Source organism: Triturus cristatus, chromosome 2_2 (genome assembly GCF_964204655.1).
Source record: "Triturus cristatus chromosome 2_2, aTriCri1.1, whole genome shotgun sequence".
Taxonomy (NCBI): Eukaryota; Metazoa; Chordata; class Amphibia; order Caudata; family Salamandridae; genus Triturus; species Triturus cristatus.
Window position 1 is genome coordinate 433,490,328 of NC_140582.1, and position 22,704 is coordinate 433,513,031.

The following is a 22,704-nucleotide window of genomic DNA, read 5'->3' on the forward strand; positions in this document are numbered from 1 at the left end:
AGCATCGCAAGTCTTGAACGCGCCCCCCCCTGCTGGTTCAGCCCATCTGGCCTCTTGGCCAGAGCCTGCATCCTCTTTCCGCAGTGACCGATCTCCATTGAAACACATTGGTCTCCCAAGGCTGTTTTGTACCCTGCACCTGGCCGCCCGTGCCGCTGGTGATGTACTGCTGGTTTTGTAAGTCACTGTACTATACCTGTTATAGAACTTACTTATCCTTCCATAGGATAACATTACAGAGCTCAGAAATTGCACTGTGTCCACTATTTAAAGTGAAGAGAGTTTATATTTAAAAACGTACTTACCAGCACGATTTTTCTTTGATGCCTAAACATATAAAGATACTTGTTATTTTTATTAATTTGTGTGGATCTCCTTCTTGGTCATGTGTGTCATTTATTAAATCATTGTGTGTATTTGCAAATGTCTTGCACTCCTCTGTGTTAAGCCTAAGGCTGCTCGACCATATTACCCTTAATACAGCACTATGGGATTGCTTAGCAAGCCGCTATCCACGCATAATGGAACCCCTGGACTCTTTACACGGTGTATCAGATTCTTGAAATATCTCATAAAAAGCCAGCTTCCTACACCTCCCACTAAAGAACACCTGCCTGACACCAGACAAAGCCAATATGATCACACTGCCCAGACCTTAAGGCGCTTCACTGGCTCCCCCACCCGTATGCATTAAAGAAAATATTTTCTGCATACTTTATAAGGCTGTCCAGACCACCAAACCAGACTACTGGGCAGAACATGTCACCTGGCACCAGTGGTGACTTCCCAATCAAGAAAGGGGAAGACAGCCTTTTTCCTTTGCTTGTGGTAAGAATGGCCATTTCTTGGCTGATCTCGTGTTAATCCACCATGCTTGCTGAAAGTTTGTCTTATAGCCTGATGCGAATATAGGTCCTTTTGTGCAACTGTAACCCGCAAACCTCAACACATACAAATGTGATTACAGACTAAACTCCATCATCAACTAAATGCATCTTGCTGTGCTCTGGTCAAATAAAAACACAAGAAATAAAAGCTGTTTAGCTCATAAAACGATGTGTCTTGCTTATTAATATGGTAGGAGATGATTCAACTGTTAAACATTAAACACAACTCCTTCCTTTGACGAATGACGACCCAGAATACAAAACATTAGGACAAAGAAGAGGAGAAGAAAGCACTGGGCTGAGATCGTTTGATCACCAAGTAGGATGACCGTTATCATCCGTAGCATTAAGGTTTCTGCATAACTCATAATAGGATGCCTCAAAAGCAGTCGAAGGAAAACAGAGATGGACTGCTTGTGTCAAACAGGCTGCCTTTTACCCTTCACCTTCTTGCTACTTTTTTATGCTTACATGGCATACAGTTTCCATCCCAGATGGTGATAGGAACAAAGCAGCTGAGACAGCAGGTGGTCTTAAAATCTTGACTGCTTTGACAATTAACTTCACAATCTAGTCACACACCATTCCCAAAATATTATGCTATGTAGCTAGGACCCATTAACCATCTATTGATTCACACTAAGCTTGATGGAATGCAGTGTGATGGAAGTTAATTTGTATAGGGATATGAAAGATGGTGGTAATTCTGCAGTGAGGAGTAGATTTGTGTATTAGACAAACCTAAAATAACGTACCCATTCTTCATGGTCTCTAGAATGTATCCCAAAATAAATTTGCTCTTGATAATATGTTTTACTTCACAACTCACTGGTGTTTCATTTTCCTTTGAAAATCTGATTGCAAAACAATAACAATGAAAATCAGGTTAATGTCTGCATTCCTCAGGATAGGCCAAAATAGGCCAAATAATGTGTTCTGGGTAATACACCACAACGTACAGGCATTTAAATTTCCTTAGTGGATCTGATTGCAGAAGGGTAGCAAAGAAATTAATGTTAATGTCTACATTTGCACATGTGGCCTAGTTCTACCCGCGTTAAGTTACATCAGTTAGTTAACGAAGTTACAAAAACCTTCGCTTTCCATTGACTGTCAAGTTGGAGTGGATTCATCCGAGTACCTAGCATATGTGCACAATTAAACAAATCAATGAAAAAACACTTCAAAAGTAAAGACTTACGTGGCCACCCATGGATATACCAGTCAGACCAAGAGGACCATAACCTTCTCTTTCCAACCAATGTAATAGAGCAGCAGATTCCAATACAAGAGCTCCTCCCATGACAAAGAGGTCGGAGACATTTTTTAAACACGATCTCCTGTCCTCCACAAACAAAAGAAAAATAGCATTGACTTATTTTTACTGATTCCTGCCTAGAATTCAAAGTATTTGCAAAACTGGATCATGGATGTAGCAGCAGATAACAGTACTCAAAGATACTTCAGACTCCTTTCTAACGTATGATAGTTTTGTATTATTTTTCAAATGTATCATTTTTTAAGTTAGCACATCAAATAAGACATTTTTCATAAACGAAACTAAAAATACACAATAGATCATTTAAAACCTGAATAAAAAGTCGTAGAAGAAAAATAATGTACATGTGAAAGGGGGTTCGATACATTTCTCAATCCGCTAACCTGTATGGACTAAAAATGTGTGCAAATTCTGTATCATAAAGATAGTTACCTCTTAGAACACAACTTCAGATGGATGCTCTATTCAGATTTCAGTGTCTATATCTTGACAAATCCCGGGCATCCAGATTAAATCCAGATACAACGGGCAAGAGGTCTCCAGGCATGGGTACACATCCAAATGAAATCTGACTTTTCTAAAGAACGTCCTTCCGGGTATACATGTTAGCACAGCTGAGCCAATAGCACCAGTTCAAGCTTCTTGCCAATAATACAAATGTGACAACGTAATGAGGGCAACAAGGCATCAATAGGACTAACATGCGTCACCAGAAACCTTGATACCCTTCTTCAAATGGGGATTTGTCTTGAACATTCTCCTTTTTTTAAAACCCTGAAATATACTCCTTCGCTAAACTAATGAGGGTGAGTCAGAATCAAAAGAATGTTTCTAATCACACCCTGAAATAAGGCTGTAGTTAGTAGCTGTGTCCGTTAGTAGGATTAACCTGGGCGGAATCTCTGAGCAACCAAAGGACTTCGAAGGACACTGACCACCCAGAGGTGCTGCTTTATTCACCAGGACCAGAAATACTCCCTTTTATTTTCAGCCAGTAACAGATGGAGAATAGATGGAGAAGATGCCTCCTGAGCTGTCATGGCAAACAAATGGGGTTCGTCTTTGGGGGAAAATTATACTGCCCACTGTGGCAGATGTATAATACTGTCATCCAGGCCTTATTTAACATGGAATTGAAAATATTAATTTAACTACCTAATGAGCAATGATTTGTATATATTTCCGTCCCATTTAATGAGCACTAGTGGAATGCCCATTATGTGAGCCCAAGCGTTTTTGCCCCATTATAGGAGGCAAAGGATTGGCAGGTAAATCTCCACCAGTGGGAACTCTCAACCCTCATCCACAGCCGATAGGCAGTCGGCCTGATGGTCATGGGGGCATCCCCACATGCAACACATAACCCTCTTTCCTCACAAGGCCGGCATTCAATCACAAATAGTGTGAAGGAGTAGGCACTGCATTGGCATACAATGCCCAATTTCGGAGCAACTTTTTGCTGGTGTTTGTGTGAGGTGATGCTGAGGGCTATGGTGGGTCACGAAAAGACACGCCACATTGTGAAAGTGTTCCTGCGGGCCCATCCACCCTCGGGAAGAGGCTACATAGGGCCCCTCTTGGCAGGGAGGTGGGGTGGGTGGGGGAGGAAATCAGGGAACACCACATTATACAGGATTCACATTTCTTCTGACACTCCCATGGAATGGAGAGGGACCAATGTGTGAAGTCCCTCTGTGATTCGGCACCAGATGTCCTTATGCAGCCTCTGTTTAGAAGCACTAGCACAACTCTTTTTCTGGTTTACTTTATGTATTGCTTCATTGTGGAATGAAATTGAATATGCTACTTACCAGTATGCATCTGTTCTTGGCATGTAGGGCTGCTGACATTCATATCTGTGCATAGATCGCCGCCTAGTGTTGGGTCTGGATGTTTGCACGTTGTTGTCCTGGAAGAGTCTTTGAAGTATCCTGAGATAGGTGACTCCTCCCCTGGACCACAGTGCGCATGGGCATCCGCTCCATCCTCAGATTGTTTTTCGCCATTGTGGCAGTGATGGAGTAGATACAGAAAGTGATGACCATGCTATACAGTAATTCTGAGAGCTGCAGCTGCTACAGGCGCCGGGGAGGAGGGTGGGCGATATGAATGTCAGCAGCCCTACATGCCAAGAACAGATGCATACTGGTAAGTAGCATATTCAGTTCGAGGCATGTGGGCTGCTGAATTCATATCTGTGCATAGAATACATAGCAGTACCTCCCATTAGCGGCGGCTACCAGTGCCAGCTGCAGCGGTCTGAAAAAGAGTTTTGAGAACAGCCTGTCCTACAGCTGCCTGCTGTTTTGAGTGCACATCTACACAATAGTGTTTGGTAAATGTATGTGTAGTGGACCATGTGGCTGCTCTACATATATCATGTAAAGGAATGTTTCCCAGGAAAGCCATGGAGGCATCTAATTTACGTGTTGAGTGGGCTCGTGGGGAAATCGTTAATGTGCGTTTAGCCTTTTGATAGCAAATTTGAATACATTTAACGATCCATCTGGCTATACCTGCTTTGGAGATGGCGTTGCCTTTGTGTTGTGGGGAAAAGGCAACGAAAAGTTGTTTTGTCTTCCTAAAGTTTTTAGTTCTGTCTATGTAGTACATGAGGGCTCTTTTGACGTCTAGTGTATGGAGCATTCTTTCAGCGACATTTTGTGGATTCTGAAAGAAAACAGGCAGTTCAATCGTTTGATTCATGTGGAACTGCGATATTACTTTAGGCATGAATTTGGGGTTGGTACGTAGTACGACCCTGTTTGCGTGAACCTGTATGAATGGCTCTTGAATGGTTAGTGCCTGGAGTTCACTAACTCTTCTCAACGAAGTGATTGCTATTAGGAAAGCTACTTTCCAGGTGAGGAATTGAATCTCACATGAGTGGAGAGGTTCGAAGGGTGGACCCATGAGTCGGGTGAGGACCAAGTTGAGGTTCCACACTGGTGCTGGTGGGTGTCTTGGGGAAATTACTCGTTTAAGTCCCTCCAAGAAGGCTTTGATGGCAGGCACTCTGAATAAAGAGAGGTGCTGCCTGTTCTGGAGATAGGCTGCTATTGCGGTCAAATGGATACGTATTGAGGTGTATGCCAGATTGCATCGGTATAGGTGTAAGAGGTAACCAATTATGTTTTGAATGGATGCGTCTAGCGGGTTAATGTTATTGTTCTTGCAATAAATGACAAACCTCTTCCATTTGGCTGCATAGCAAGCTCTGGAAAGTGGGTCTCCTAGCTTCCTTAATGATCTCCATACAGTCAGGTGGCAGGTTTAGGTAGCCAAACTCTAGGACTTCAGGAGCCAGATCGCCAGGTTCAGCTGTTGCGGATCTGGGTGCTGAATTTCTCCATGGTTCTGCGTCAAATGCGCGGGTTTGATCCGCAGCCTTTGATGCGGCACCACGGAAAGTTCCAGAAAGGTGGTGTACCATGGCTGGCGTGCCCATGTTGGAGCAACCAGGATGAGTGTCAGTGAGTGTTGTCGCAGTTTGCGTGCCACCAGCGGTATTAACGGCGCTGGGGGAAAAGCGTACGCAAATCTGCCGGACCAGTTCATCCATATCGCATTGCCCTGCGACTGTGGATGTGGGAACCTGGCGGCAAAGCTTTGGCATTTTGCGTTTTCGCTTGTGGCGAATAGGTCTATCTCTGGATGACCCCACTGTTGGAAGTACGGTTGGAGTACTGACGGGTGTAGCTCCCACTCGTGCATCTGGTGGCTGTGTCTGCTGAGCAGATCCGCCATCTGGTTGTCCTTGCCGGGGAGGTGTTCCGCCATGAGGAAGATGTTCCTCTGAATGGCCCACTTCCACATGCTCTGAGCCAGATGAGACAACTGTGGAGAGTGTGTTCCTCCCTGCTTCTGTATGTAGTACATGGCAGTCATGTTGTCCGTCCGGATCAACACGACTTTGTTGCATAAGTGTACTTTGAATGCCTTCATTGCCAGGAAGATTGCCATCAGTTCTAGAAGGTTGATGTGCATCTTCTTTTGTTGTATTGTCCATAGTCCCTGCACTGTGTAATTGAGTACATGAGCTCCCCATCCCTGGAGAGATGCGTCCGCCGTCAGTATGATTTGTGGAACAGGCTCTTGGAACGGTCGGCCCTTGCAAAGGTTTTGTGGATTCCACCAATGCAGAGAGTTGTATGCCCGACCGCTCACCAACACTAGGTCTTTTAATTGCCCGTGAGCCTGATTCCATTGACGTGCCAAGCACTCCTGAAGCGGGCGCATATGTAGTCTCGCGTGCGGGACTATGAAGATGCAGGAGGCCATCATGCCTATCAACTGCATGAACACTCTCGCAGGAAGGGAGTGTTGGGGTTTGAACTTTGAGATCAGCATTTGCATGCCGTTGATCCTCACTAAATTTGGCTGAGCTGTGGCTGCCAGAGTGTCTATGTTCGCACCTAGGTACTGTTGTACGTGTGCGGGTTGGAGATGTGATTTTGGGTAATTTAGTGAGAATCCCAGACTGTGAAGAAGGTGAATGGTGCGGGACATGTGGCTGGCACATTGCTGGGCTGACTTTGCCTGAACAAGCCAGTCGTCCATGTAAGGGTAGACGGGAATGTGTTGCCTCCGTAGATGTGCAGCCACAGTAGCTAGGCACTTTGTGAAAACTCTGGGTGCTGTTGTCACACCGAAGGGAAGAACTTTGAATTGGTAGTGGTGCCCCTGAATAGTGAACCTGAGATATTTCCTGTGTGACGGGTGTATGGGTATGTGGAAATACGCATCTTTGAGGTCTAGCGTGGCTAGGAAGTCTCCCTGTCTGAGCAGCGGGAGAACCTGCTGTAGGGTGAGCATGTGGAAATGCTCTGAGAGAATGTAGTGGTTGAGGGGTCTCAGGTCTAGTATAGGTCTGAGTGACCCGTCCTTTTTTGGTATTAAGAAGTACAGAGAGTACACCCCTGTCCCCTGCTGGTGGACGGGCACGACCTCTATTGCGCCTTTTTGCAGCATACTTAGCACTTCCTGCTGTAATAATGCTAAGTCCTCTGAGGACATAGGACGGTGCTTTGGCGTTATTGTGGGTGGAGTGGAGGTTAATTCGAGGCAGTAACCGTGTTGGATAACATCTTTGACCCACCTGTCCGTGGTGATGGTAGTCCACGTGGACAGGAACCGCTGGAGTCTTCCCCCGACAGGTGTTATGTGGTCGGGGGGAAGGGAGAGTGCGTCACTGTTTGTTCTTGGGGGAGGACCTCGTATTGCCGTAACCGCGTCCTCTGCCCTTTGTGCTGGAGCCACGATATCCACCTCGGGTGTTTTTATCGTAGGTACTTTGTGTGCCCCCTTTATTGTAGGTTTGCGGTGACCCCTGTCCTCTACCCGCTCCTCTATTTCCGGGGCGACGAAAGGAGCCACTACGAAATGTCTGCGTTTGCAGAGCCCCCATTGACTTTGCAGTGTCTGTGTCTTTTTTTATCTTTTCTAGGGTGGTGTCAACCTCTGGTCCGAATAAGTAGTCGGGGTTGACCGGCTGATTGAGGATGTTATTTTGAACCTCAGGTTTGAATCCGGAAATTCGTAACCAGGCGTGTCGTCTTAGCATGACGCTGGTGTTTATTGCTCTCGCAGCTGTGTCGGCGGCATCCAGTACACACTTAATGGATGCGTTTGTGAGAAGTTGTCCCTCCCTGATGAGGAGCTCCGCTGCCTCTTTGTACTCGTCAGGTAGATGTTGGAGTAGGGTCTCTAACGTGTCATAGTGTGAGCGATCGTAGCGAGCTAGGAGCGCCTGTGTATTGGCAATGCGCCATATGTTTGCCGCCTGAGCTGCAATCCTTTTTCCGGAGGTCTCTAGCACCTTGGACTCTTTGTCCGGGGGAGGAGCATCACCAGTTGTCTGCGAGTGTGCCCGTTTGCGAGCATTAGCAACTACGATGGAGTCCAGAGGCAACTGGCCTCTAATGTACGTAGGGTCCCCAGGTGCTGGCTTGTATTTTTTCTCGATCCTGGGGTTTATTACCCGTGCCCTGGTGGTTTCTTTGAAAATGTCCTTTGCTGGCTTGAGGACACCTTTCAACATGGGCAGAGTTTTTACAGTCCTCTCTGAGGATGCGAAAGTGTCCACCAAAAAATCATCCTCGATTGTGTCTGAGTGGAGTTGCACTCCATGATTGGCTGCGGCACGTTCAATGAGGGCGTTGAATGCAGCAGTGTCCTCTGTGGGAGACGTTTTTGCGCCATAAAGCTGCGTGTCCTGTGTATCCATAGCGGCACCTGGGTCTACAGGGTCATCCCAAGCTTGATCAGGGTCCTGCTGGCCTTCAGGGTCCATATCCCTGGGGTAGGTGGTGTCGTCACCCATGTACTCCTCTAATGCGTCTGTGTCGGAGTGCGTCGGAGAGAAGGACTGTGGATCTGGGTAAGAGGTGTGGAGGCGTTCATAAAGAACTGGTTCCGATTCCGCTGGCAGTTTTTGCTTTAGCGGGATCCTGTAAGAGTCCAAAGCCTGCTCGGAAGTGATCTTCCGCTTTCGGAGCATGAGCCTGCCGGTGTCGGCGTCGATGAAGTGGGACGGTGATGTCCCAGTAGGAGAGTGTGCAGTAGATGGGGACCTTGTCTGGGTGACACGTGTTCTGATCTCGAATAGTTTCGGCGCCGTGGATGGCGGCAAACCAAAGGTGATGTTGGTTGGTGCCGAAGGTGCCTTTTGAGCCTTTTTCGGCTCGGAGCCCGACGTGGCCTGGAGGGCTGCCTTTTCTCTGATGCGTTGCAAGGACGCTGCAACTTGTCGCACCTGGAACTTCGACGGTTCTTTGGCGCCGAGTGGTTCTGTAGAGGTAGGTGTGGACTTCTTTGGAGCCACAGGGTCATCGAGTCGAGGAGAGGTAGTAGCTGTCGACGGCGTCGATGATTGGACCGTAGTCGCTGCTTTCGAGGTGGATTGCGATGCAGCGGCCATTTTAACCTTGGTGGTCGGTGCCGATTGTTTCGGTGCCGGGGGCCGAGGCGCTTTGGCGGTACCGATGGCCTTTCTCTGTGGGTCGGCGCCGACATCGGCTGCAGCGAGTTCGGCACCGAAGTCCCTTTTGGTGCGGTCGGAGCCAACGGTTTTGGCTGGCGTCGAAGGTGTGGTGGTCCTCGAGCCGACCAGTGTTAGTTTCATTTTCGGTTTCTGTTGAACCGGTGCGACGATTGGTTTCGGTTTCGTGGAAGAGAAACCAGTCTTTTTGGGTAATAATGGTTCTCGCTGGATGTCCGAGGCCGGGCCAGAGGGCGGGGGCCGAAGAACTGCGGGATTGATCTTGGGTAAGGCCCAAAGGCGATCCCTCGACCGGAGCCGTAGACTGACGCACTGGGATATCCTCCGTTTGGACGGGTAGGCCCTGCTCGTCACCGGAGCTACCTTCTTCGGCCCCTAAGGCCTCATCGTAGTCTCCTACCTCATCGTCGGCTTCTTCCCTGTGAAAAAGCTCTTCATCTACGTCTTCCGATCTGGAACCGTGTTCGGAAGCTGGGCTGGAGGGTATGTTTTCCACGCTTTCAACATCTTCGTCCTCGGTGCTGAAGATGTTGGTCGGGGCCGGTGCCGCTTGCTGCGCTTCAAGTCTCGCGGCTCGTCGATTCCGGAGAGTCTTCTTGGATCTGAATCGGGCACAGGCCATACATTTCGATTCGTCGTGATCCGGTGAGAGGCATTTGTTGCACACCGGGTGGACGTCGATATGTGGATATTTCGCGTGGCAAACAGGACACCGCTTGAATGGGGTCCTCGATTCCATCGTCGATGTAGGGTCGATGGTCGGATATAATGGATCCGAAAAAGTTGTTAAAGTCGCTAAACTAGCAAGTAAACTGTCGATACCGATCGGGAACAGTACCGACGAAAACTAAAGGCCTTTTGGCCTGAAAACTAAATTTTCCTAACTTGAGTCAAGATAAGCACATCCGAACCCAATGGCGGAAAAATACAATCTGAGGATGGAGAGGATGCCCATGCGCACTGTGGTCCAGGGGAGGAGTCACCTATCTCAGGATACTTCGAAGACTCTTCCAGGACAACAACGTGCAAACATCCGGACCCAACACTAGGCGGCGATCTATGCACAGATATGAATTCAGCAGCCCACATGCCTCGAACATCACAATCTCCACTACTGCATTCTGTAAAGTGGTGAACACCATTTTATTGAATACGATACTCAGCATATTCTACGTAAGAGTCCCTAAAGAACTTTTAAGTTAAATACAGTACACATGGAAGTTTAAGAGAGTAGCAAAACAATTAAAGACATGGAAATTGGAAACGGAAAACAATGAAATCAAGGCGGATAATAGAATGCAATTCAGCAAAACAATCTGATCAGGCCATTCTAAAGGAAAAAGAACAGCTGTCACTCGAGGACGGCAAGATAAATAGAGAAACTGGGTTAATGAGAGAGTGGCACAAATATGTAGCACATATAATGCTTCAAATAAATGAGACAAAAGTGAGCAGGTGGAGGCGAAAGATTGGAGGAGTCCATAATTGCTGCCTTCTTTATGCTCCTCCAGCCACTCCAGATCCTAAGCAGCCCACTGTACCCAAGGCTGAGGGCCACCGAACATTCTGATGAAAAAGGGGTAGGCAGTGGTCTGATGACTGGTACTGTTATATCACTCTTCTGTTCCATGACGTGATGGTGAAGTGCAGCTGGAGTTCTACCCATAAATTCATGGTGATAAGTAAGATGGCACCCTTTGGAAAGAAGATGTGGTTTCGGTGCAGATGGTAGCCTGTCGGAAGAGTGACTCTGTCTTTCCAAACAAAAGACATCTAGCGAAACTGAGCAGGAGTAGTTGAGGTATCCTGTAATATTATATGGAGGGTGGTGTGACTGGAGCAGCCCTAATCTGCGTGAACTGAGGTGCCTTGAAGAAGGGAGGGGGAGCAACCACAGGATCACCATGCCCGGAGGTAGTGAGATGATCAGTTGATGCATATGCATACCAGATGAAGGGGAAGGAAGAGAATACATCAATAAACACAGTAGGAACTCATTCTAAAAAAAAGTATATGGTGAGGATAGAGCTGGGGACTTGGTGATGGCAAATTGCTTAAGGGCCAGAAGGAGATGCTCACAACGCTGGAAGCTAATACGGGCATCCTGGAAAGGTAGACCATGCTGTTAGTGCAGCAGACTCAAGAATGGCTAATCAGGAGGCGACCATTACCAGAACAGAGACTTTAGCAGTGACAAAGGATATGCAACGTGGAGACAGATATACAGATATGCAAAACAGACGTTTTGGGGACTGTTCAGCTTCAACATTGAGATGGGAGTGCAATGGTAAATAGGAAGAAAATTAGTTACTTACCTGTAAACTGTGGTTCTCCAGTAATGGTATCTTTCATAGATTCACATGCTTGAATCATTCCCCGTCCTCGAAGTGGGAGTCGCACGCTACATAAAAATCAATAAGTAATTACTATAACATTAAAGTTAATAGAGAAACTATTCACTTTAATCTTATCCTAGTAATTCGAGATGGTCGAAACTCCAGCCAATCAGACTACAGCACCCTCTAGAACCCTCTCCACTGAGACTCCAGGCTCTCACATTTTCGAGCACAAGTGTAGTATAAACGTACAATAAGAAAACGGGGAGCCTCTATGGGGAGGTGTGTGGGTTGCATTTGAATCTATGAAAGATACCAATACTGGAGAACCACAGTTTACAGGTAAGTAACTTATTTTCTTCTCCAGTATTGGGGTATATTTCATAGATTCACATGCTTGAATCAGAGTAGATAGCAGTTATCACATAGGTATGAATTTTTCATACAGAAAGAATATCGTAAACAAATTACGAAAGAACACTGTATGTTATCCATTGTATAACATACTTTTGAACCCCCTATTTATATAATTATCTATTTGGCAATCTGACAATGTCCATGCATAGATTCATAATGATCTTGAATATATATACATATATATCTATAAATAGCAATCTTAAACATAAAAGAAGGTGGGAATAATAGAGGCTCACCTTACATAAAGAGATTAAGTAGCACCGCCTCTCCCACCGCTGTAACGGCATTACTAGCAGCTTCTAGACAGAAATGCTTGGTAAAAGTTTGCCTGAGGGACCAAGTTGCTGCTCTGCAAAATTGTTGAATAGACACACCGGCAAAGAGAGCTGTAGATGATGTGACTGCTCTTGTAGAATGCGTTTTCACTTTTGAATGCAGAGACTTGCCCGCTTGCTGATGGCAAAATTGGTTTGCACAGGAAATCCAACACGCAATAGTTTGTTTAGTCACTGGATACCCTTTTATTATCTTTCCATAAGCCACAAAAAGCTGATCAGCCTTACAGATACAGGCTGTTTTCTTTAAATAAAATGTTATACATCTCTTAACATCCAGAGAATGTAAGGCCCTTTCCGATGGTGACTGTGGATTAGGTAGGAAAGTCTTTAAAATGACTGGTTAGTTTAAGTGAAAATCCGATGGAACCTTAGGAATAAAGTTAGGATTTGTCCGAAGTACAACAGAGTCCTTAGTAAACTGAAGGAAAGGGTGTAGAGTAGTGAAAGCATGTATGTCGCTTATTCGTCTAGCCTAAGTAAGAGACAGTAGAAGTGATGTTTTCCATGAAATAAATTTAAGATCAGCCTCATGGATAGGCTCACACGGAGCTTTCATGAGTTGTGCTAACACAATGTTAAAATGTCATGGCGGAGGAGGGCGCCTAATTGGAGGGAACATTCTAAATAATCCCTTGAGAAATTGTTTTATTATTCTTGAAGACCAGAGACTGTGATCCATTTTTCCGTCAAAATCTGGAAATTGCGGCAAGGTATACCTTAATAGTATATTGAGAAAGGCCAGATTTTGCCAGTTGGGGGAAAAAAGGCAGCAATTGTTCTGGTGAATACTGAATAGGGTGCACTTCAGAGGTTTCACACCAGTGACAGAATCTCTTCCACTTGAGCTTATAAGTCTTTATAGTGGAGGGCGCTCTAGCGTTAGCTAGAACCTCACGACAATCAGCAGGTATAAATAGGTCGGCCAAATCAAGGTATTCAGGTGCCAGGCTGCTAATCGCAGAGATGTTGGATCCAGATGGCAGACTTGACCGCAGTTTATGGTCAGCAAGTTCTGTAATGGGTGCAATAGCCTGGGTTTGCACTACGACAGGAGTAGAAGCTCTGTAAACCAGAATTGGCGAGGCTGGGAGCTATGAGAAGTATTCGACAGGGTTCTTTCCTCATCTTCCAAAGCACCCTTGGGACTAAAGGAATCGGAGAAAAAGTGTAAACATTCATTTTTGACCAATTTATCGAAAAATCATTCCAGCACGATCCTGGTTGGGGTAGCCAGCTGGCGAAGAAATGGCATTTGCGGTTCCGACTGGTTGCACATAGGTCCAAACTCTGTTTGCCCCACACCAAAAGATGTGATCCAACATTGGTTGGTGAAGTTCCCATTCGTGGTTGGATGTAATTGGCCTGCTCAGAGAGTCCGCTAGTATGTTTAGCAATCCTGGAACATGTGCTGCCGTCAGTGTTCTCTGATGTTGTATAGCCCAATCCCAGATTTGCTGTGCCTGAGGGGATATCATAGTTGATCTTGTACCTCCCTGCTTGATTAAATAATGCATGCTTGTTGTGTTGTCTGTCCGAATTAATACTGAAGCTCCTGATATTATGGACAGAAAGGATTTCAGAGCCAGGAATATTGCCTTCAGCTCTAAGAGGTTTATGTGCAATGTTCGTTGTGGACTGTCCCGTTTTCCCTTCACGGTCAGTCCTTGTAGATGTGCTCCCCACCCTTCAAGGGATGCATCGGTTGTTCTTGTGAAACCTGGTGAGTCCACTATGAACGATAGGCCTGCTGCTATGTTTGGGATGGAAGTCCACCATAGTAGCGCTTTTTTCATTTGAGGTGTTACTCTGATAACATCGTCAAAGGACTCTGAGATCTGCAGCCATTGTTTGTCCAGCTCCTATTGCAAGGGTCTCATTCTCAGACGACATTTGGGAATTAGGGGAATGCAAGAAGACAACATTCCCAGAAGCGATTTGAACTTGCGGACAGAAATTGACTTTTTTGTGAGCAGTAGAGTTGCTAACTTGTAATTCATTTGTTGACTTTCTTGTGAGACAAAGGCCTTTGCTTGATGAGTGTCCAAGTTTGCCCCTAAGAACGTTTTTACCTTTGAAGGGGTTAACTGAGACTTTGTTAGATTTATCGAGAGACCCAAAGACTGGAAGAGAGAAAGACATCTTCGAGTGTGACTGCTTGCCACTGAAAAAGATTTCGCCTTTACGAGGCAGTCGCCCAGATAAGGAAAGATTTGGACTCCATCCTGACGAAGATGAGCCGCCACCGGTGCTAAAACCTTGGTGAACACTCGGGCGCTGAATGTAGGCCAAAAGGTAGGACCTTGAAATGGATAACTCTGCCAACCACTTTGAAGCGCAAAAATGTTCTGTGTCTGGGAAGGATAGGGATATGAAAATAGGCATCCTGAAGGTCTAGGGTTGCCATGAAATCCTCCCGACTTATCAATTGAAGCACTTCCCTAAGAGCCAACATCCGGAAGGATTGCTTTTTTTAGAAATGTGTTGAAGCAATGAAGGTCTAGAATGGGACACCACTCTCCCGATTTCTTTTTTATGAGGAACAACCTCGAATAGAACCCTGTTCCCTTCTGTAAATTTGGTACCACTTTGATCGGTCCTTTCTTTAACATTATTTTTATTTGGGACAAAAGTTTCTTTAAATGAGCAGGAGGAGGCCCTCTAGGAGGATAATTTGGAGGAATCTTTAAGAATTCCAAAGTGTGACCCTGGAAACTATGTCCAAAACACATCCGTCCGTTGTTATTGCAGATCATTCAGAGCAGAAATAGGAGATTCTTCCTCCAACCTTTACCGGATTGATGGGAAAAGTGGTTGGCAGTGGTCGGTTGGCACCGTTTTATGGAGTTCTCTCTGCCTCTGTAGGCAGTCTTTCCTCTGTAATGCTTGTAGGAAGAGGCCAGAGGTTGCTTAAATGACTGTTGCGGCTGTGTAGATGTGTACCTTGGTACGGTTGATATTGTTTATATTGATTGTATCCTCCTCGAAAGGATGACAAGCCACGACAATTGCTCCACAGGGTTGTTTTCTAAATAGCAGAGTGCCGAGAGCCTTTGCAGTATCCGTATCTTTCTTTATGGTCTGAAAAAGAGCTTCGTCTATATATTGGCCAAACAGGGATTCGCCATCATAAGGCATGTCGATCACCTTTGTTTGAACTTCTGGTCTAAAAGAAGTAGCCTTCAACCAGCCCTCACGACTCAGGACCGCAGCTCCAGCCAGTTGGCGGAATCCTGTGGAAGAAACATCCACCGCGCAGTCCATGATCTCAGCAGAGATCCTTTCTCCCTCCTGTAAAAATATGAATGCTTCAGTCTTGGATTCACCTGGCAACAACTCTATAAAGGGAGAAATGTCCGACCACATTTGTCTGTTGTATCTGCCTAAGATAGCGAGTGAATTGGCCGCTCTGACAGTTGTTGATGCCATGGTGGAAACATTTTTGCCAATGGAATCAAGACGTCTTCCATCTCTATCAAGAGGGGCCAATAATGGAGATGCAGGATTTCTGGCATGGCGTTGTGCCGCCTGTGATATCACAGAGTCAGGTTTAGGTTGCCCGATAAGGCAGGCAGGAGGGTTATCTGGAGCCTTGTATTTATTTTCTAATTTAGGCAAGACTGCTGGAATTGAGGCTGGCGTCTTCATGACCTTTAGGCCCTCCTGCCATATGAAGTCTACAATAGGGATAGACCGGACTTGTCTCTTTGTTTCCTATATGATTTTAAGGAACAAACTATCAGCCTGCTTGGTGACCATAGGAAGCTGAAATCTCTTCGCCGCTCTCTCCATAAGGGTATGGAAGCCATTCCTCAGGTGGTGAATCTATAGGAGGTGGAGTGGAAGGCGATGGTGTCTGGATCTGGTAATCATCCCATTCGTTAGGAAGGAAAATCTCCTCCATCTATCCCTCTTTTCTTTCTTCATCAGTAGTAAGAATCTCTTGGTCCTGATGTGGAGTTACTGCAGGTACTGGAGAAACCGGAGTGGGAGATCTGATGAGCAAGGAAGGCTGCAGAATAGGTGTCTGAGGAACGGAAGATGCCGGCTCCGAGGGAGGAAATCTGTGCTAGTAATCCTCTACCATATGTTGCAAGTTTGAGACAAGTGACATTGGCATTTGTACTGTCTGTTCAGCGTGTCTTTCTTGATTAGTAACCTCAGGGTAAAAAACGTAGTCTTCATCTTCATTGTCCTGGCACTTTATAAGGAGTTCGGAAGGACTGTGAGCAGCCCCAGACCCATCATCATCATCTGACTTCTCTTCATCTGCTCCATAGTCGAAAATTTCTTCTGGAGGACAAGGAGACACCTTGCTTGGAGAGGTGTGTACAGGCAATAAAACCTCTTGAGAAGTTTTTCTTTTAGGCAGTCCTACATCGTTCCTACAAGTAACTGAAACCTACGATGGAACATGCATCGACGAGGATGTCAAGACGAACTGCGTCGACGAGGATCTGGATCCGAGGTCTTCGACTCTGTTGACGAGGCTACCGTCGACGAAGAAGATATACTTTTCAGAGCCGCCGACAGCCTTCCGTCAACGAAGGTCCTGACAAGGGCCGCTTCTTTTTCGTCAACAATGATGATAAAGACAAAGTTGTCATAACCGACGGTCTCACCTTCACGGATACCAACGTCGACGGAGAAGATGCAGACGACAATCATCTTGATCTGAGGAGAAGAGAAAGTCGATGTTGTCGTCGTAGTTGTGGCGACTGCAATTTTCGTAGAAGGAATCATCCAAGTCTTCGTCTATGGATCGTCTTTTTTGTGAGGTAGAAGTGTCTCAGGAAGAAACCTGGACGCCTGCTTCGACTTTGAAGAGGATTTTGAAGGCGTAGAGGGCACAGATTGACCCTTGAGAGAGGCTGATGCCTTTTTAGAAGATGAAGACTGATCTTCCTGTTTTGAGGTGTGTTGATGTTTTTTCAATACCTTAGCAGCCTTAGGAGAGACCAGCTCCGCCTCACAAGCTCTCTTTTTTGAAGCTATTGTCTTTAAAGAGGAATCACTCTTCTGATCAGATGAAGGAATGTCCTTTGTCTTGAGCTTCTGTATCCACAGAAGAAGACGTCCATCTCTGTCTCTCAAGGTTTTTTGAGAAAATGTTCTACAGATTTTGCAATCTTTCACCTGATGGTCTGGGTGAAGGCAGTAGATACATTTCTTTTGGGATCATCTGAGTGAAGTCTTAATTTTCCACAAGATTCACGATGCCTGAAGAGAGCTCTTCTAGAAGAAGACATGTTCAGAAGTAATATCTGAAGAAATCAGAAGATAAAGTAGAAGCACTGGGCAGAGCTCAGGGAGACTCCCTTCACAAGACGAGCGGTAGAAATTCTGAAAGCCTGGAGCCTCTATGGAGAGGGTTCTAGAGGGTGCTGTTGCCTGATTGGCCGGTGTTTGGACCATATCTAATGACTAGGACAAGATATTAAGTGGAATGGTCTCTCTCTATTAACTTTAATGTTAGAGTAATTACTTAATGCTTTTTATGTACTGTGGGACTCCCACTTCGAGGACGGGGAATGATTGAAGCATGTGAATCTATGAAAGATACCCCAATACTGGAGAAAGTAGGCCTGCGTTTTTGAACAATAAGAGGAGGATAGCACAATAGACAGTGCTGGGGTATAACTCCTACTCTGTATGAGAACTTTATTGGGGCAGTAAAATAAAGTTACATGTCCGAGCGTGACACTACAGTGAAGAAAGCGTAGAGAGTTCATATATAGAAGGGGAGTGTGTCCAGAACTCCAGTGGTGGTACAGTGAATGTACTTCTTCATGAACAAGTGATGAGAGATCTCATACAAGAGGATAGTACCCATCCTGATGGGGAACCTACAAATCAGGGGCGACTGTGTCCTGATATTCACAGGTCTCAACCCTGACACTGAGCAACCAAGGAAAACTTTCTGGGTTTGGGGTTTTCTGCTTCCATATGGAGCTATGATATACTTAAGGTTGTGTATGGTGACAAGTAGTTTACTTTTAGAGCCCTGAGGTGGCCATGTTTTACTCATCCAGTTTCTGACAAGACTGGACTTTTTACTAGCCGAAGGTGTTTTTCGTTTATGTTATTGTATCGTATTGTGTCCTAACTCACCTTGATGGTCACGCTTTGTTGTGGCAGGAGTGGGCAAGGGAGGGTTTGAAGTGCCAACTTGTGAAGTTTTTGTATTTTGGAATAATGTTTTCCTCCCCGAAGTTTCCTATTGTCTCTTTCCCCTCTTCCCTTCTTCCTTTTTCTCCTTTGTCCTTCCTTGTACCCTCTACATACCTTATACGAACAGTTTGTGGTGTTGTGGTAAGAGTAATGTTATGAAAACCAGTAAAATGCATTTCATGGTCTCTTGAAGTTACATGTGGTACTATTGATTAAAGTTGAAAGCTATGTCTCCAAGTGATGGTATTTTAGGAATGTGTTTCCCACCAGTAAAAATAATTTCTAAAAATATATAAAGTAAGCAGACAATGCACAAAAGTTCCGAAGAGAAGCACAATCAAGCACATGGCAGAAACAAGCTAAACAAAGAAACAGACTGCACAGATGTGCATCATGGAGGAGCTGGCAAAAGGACCAGTGGTGAAATCCAGACAGGAGCAACCAAGGGAAAAGAGCAAATGGATGTGGCAAAACGTGGAACGTGCTACAATTAAAAGCAGTCACTCAAGCAGGCCAATTTACTATGGAAATGTGAGTACATAAAAACCTCTTGCCTAAAAGGAATTTTTATAGGCTGGGGCCAAAGGCCCTTAGGTTAGCTATCTAGTGAGGAATGATGTTAGTACACTAAACAAAAAGCTCAATGTGAAAGAGGCAATGTGTATGCCCTCCAATTCTAGTATGCTGATGGAAGATTCAGTAACCTTGAATGGGAAAAGGGAGCTTCATGTAAATGAACTGAAAATCATTATTTATTGCCCTACGCCAAAAGATCCAGTGAAGCAACTATAGAAGACAGAAAGATGACTGTCCTAATGTACCTCCCAAGTGAACAGGTGTAAAAAAGGGAATCTCTAAGAACAGGCATTCCACGATTATGTTTGCAAAAAAATCCAAAAGCTACTTTAAAGCGCATTGAGCATCTGCAGCCTGGTTATTGTTGACTATCGGCCACAGTTATCATGCAATCAGACTGGCGCGATATGGCAAAACCACTATAAGAATAAATAATGCTGAATGTTGAACAAGTGATCAAATAGTGTTACACTCCGGTATCAACAAGTATTGGTAAAACCAACACGTCTGGGTTTAATGTACCAACGCATTCAAATCAGACAAGCACAACCGTGGAGAGATTTTATATATGTGCCATGCCACCAATGTATTACATTGGAAGGCAGATGGAAACATCCAAACTGCTTTATTAATTATGTTTCAGCAACAGGTGTGAGAACAGTATTCTTCTGGGGGTAGAAAAATGCCCATAAATTCGTAACAATAAGTCTTCCAGGAAGCAAAGCTATCTTTACAAGACCTAAACAGTGGACATGAAAAGAGTGGCTTGTGTTGTCCTAGGCAGCTAAGGGACAGCTTTGCTGCATGCTACATTACAAAGGCAGAGGAAGAGATGTTGTGCTGATGGTGACCTTTACTATTTATTTGTCTTTCTTCAGTATTTGTGAGCAAGAGGAGTGGAAACAGTTCTCAGATTTCACAGGATAGTTGTATCTTTTAGGATAAAACCACAACAGACTAAAATATTGACCGGATAAACGGAGGAAACCTTGAAATCTGATAGAAGCAATCCCATACTCACAATATACGCCCTCTAGGAAATCTTTAGCAATCAAGTGCCAAACGGACTGCGGCTGGTAAATCATGTCCCCACAGGAAAGGTACTGATCTTTCCTAAGGGACTGAAAGAAGTAAGACTAACTTCTTGTCATCTTGCATGTTTTTCCAATCTTAACAAAACCGTCTCTTATTGAGACTTCGCTTACCTAACATTTAGCTTGGAAGCATGGAGAGATAATATGATCCTGCAGAGGGACATGTTGGTACAGTAACCACAGTTAAAGCCTTGGCAGGGATAGCACTTCTTGTACTGGACTAAGAACATTGTCGATAGTAGAGATGGACTTGTGCACACAACTAAATTAGAAACCATGCTCTTATTCTAGGCATTTTGTCTTTAAGGGAAGAATCTCTCATTCAGAATTCTCTACTTCAGAATGTTTGAGGAGAACAAGTCTCAAGGTACAAAATCTGAAACGTGACTAGACAACTGCAGATGTTACAGAGCACTTTTGTATTACCAAATACCTCTCCCTATCTCATCCGGGAATACAGCCACAAATATATTTATCTTGTAGCACTGTATGATATATAGCCAGTTATCACAGCAAAACAATTTGATGGACAGGGTATGAGGAGGCTACACAAGAACTGTAACTTTTTCTTGACACATCTCAGATTGTGGCCTTCTTTTCTAGAAGGGCTATTGTGTAGGACGCAAGTTATTTCCCTTCAGCTTGTCTGCAAAGACTAGAACTAAATGAACTAGGGAACTAGTAAAAATGTCTCAAGTGTAACGGTTCAAAATGTAGAGTCTAGATTCTTGTATATGATGTGGGAAGAGCTGGGCTTAATCCAGATATTTAGAACCTAGTTGGAAACCACACCCTTCATTGCAGAATGGGCTCACCGGCCATTTCTGACCAGCAAAATCAAGATTGTGCTCTCATTTTATACCTTCACCAATAGCTTATTGAGGTAAAGTCTCTCTAAAATAAAAACAACTATAGAGTAGAGTGTGCTGTGAGAAGACAGCCACTTCAGATTCTAGCTTAGCTTATGACCACAGATCCCTTGTGAATAAGTACTTGGTCATGGACAGAATGGGAGGAACGTTAAGTAAGGTCAAACCTTGCTGAAGCTAAGTGAGAGGGGTCATGTGGGTGGTGGTGATCCTGTTGTTGGAGACGAAAATAGGGTTGAGGGTGTGACCTGCTGTGTGGGCTGTTCCTTGGACGAGCTGGGTGAGCCCAAGGTTGCTGAGACTGTTGTGGAGGGCTGTAGAGTTAAGGTCTGTGGTGTCTTCCAGGTGGAAACTGATGTTCCGGAGGAGGATGTAGTTGATCTGAGGGAGAATGGAGCAATGAAGTCTGCTGTGTGGTTACAGATTTACACTTGGGGGCTTGGGGGATGGTAGGGGAAAGTTCCCTTAAGGGTGGCTCTGGAGTCTATTAGTATTTTCAGTAGAGGTGTTCCATGAGGATGGTGTTTGTGTCCTGGGAGTTGGTGCAGTCAATCGTGCTTTTGTAGATGATCATGAGTCCTCCGCCTGGTTTGTGGGTTCGATCCTGGTAAGATTTTATAGGCAGGCGGGATAGCTGCAGCAATGTCCAGGGTGGAGGCTGGGTTGAACCATTTTCCAGACAGGAAGAGAAGGTAGGGTGTGTTGCTGTTAAGAAAGGCCCAGATTTTGGTGGAGTGTTTCCCAAGGAATCAGACATTGGCGAGCAGGGCGGACAATTGGTGCAGGGTGGTGGTGGTGGCAGCGTCTAAGGTGTTGCAGGGTAAAATCGCAATGGGTTCAGGAGAAAGGGTCTACGGTGGTGCTAGGGGAAGCAATGCAGCAGCGTGTTTGCCGGTGCGCGTTGTTGAGGTCGCGTAGGAGTAGCGGTAGCGTTTGTTGGCTCTGGTGGTGGCTGTGGTTGTAGTAATGCATTAGATGGTCATGGGGCAGGGTTGCTGGGGCAGGGTTCCTGGCGCTGGAGCGCGGTCCAGGCACAGATAGGCTTGCCTTGGGCACGCCTGCAGTGCACCCACTGTGTGTATCTGCTGTGCGATCACGCTACGGCCTGCATTACGTAGGTCTTGGAGTGGGTGAGGCTTCTGTTGGCGGGAAGAACGGTGAACGTGAACAATTGAGGCAGGAAAACCTTGGCAGCTGCAATGTCACTTGGTCAAAAAGCAGCAACTGGATCAGGGTGGAACAAGCAGAAACTGGAGGCAAGTTGAGAGCTAGGTGCTCAGGTTGATGAGGTCCCAAAGGCTTATGCAAATTAACTCTCAACATTTTACTAACAAAGGATTCATAATTAACAATATCGAGAGTTGACACACATTTCTGGTGCGGAATTAAGAAATATTGCCTTTGCCCAACTGTAGTAGGGACACGCATATCTTTGCTCAAAGACCAATGCTACCCAGCTGTCCCTGTCTCAGACACCAAAAGCCTCACACTCATGCTTGGTATTAAAGAGGAAAAATTATGAAATAGCTTGCCCAGCTCTGAAAGTATACATGTCCTTATCTATATAAAGGTCGAGTCTGTATTATCCCACAATGTAGTCCCTGCATTTCTTGTGTTTAGCTTTTTTCTGCACGATCACCCTTGCAGCCTCGTTTAAAAACATGTGTGCAGCATGCATGTGTGCCTTAGCAACACCCTCAAAGGGTGCCCAGGGGTCCCCATGTCAATGGATTCAGTGAT

The 22,704-nt window shown here is 45.4% G+C and overlaps 1 protein-coding gene across 1 annotated transcript in view; it reads right to left on the reverse strand.

Moving 5' to 3' along the window:
• Positions 1-22,704, reverse strand: part of ABHD18 (abhydrolase domain containing 18) — a 143,388-nt gene that overhangs the window by 56,423 nt on the left and 64,261 nt on the right. Inside the window, exon 8 of the mRNA XM_085641528.1 lies at positions 2,089-2,227. Coding sequence (XP_085497654.1) covers positions 2,089-2,227 — 139 coding nt within the window. The remainder of the gene's footprint in view (positions 1-2,088; positions 2,228-22,704) is intronic.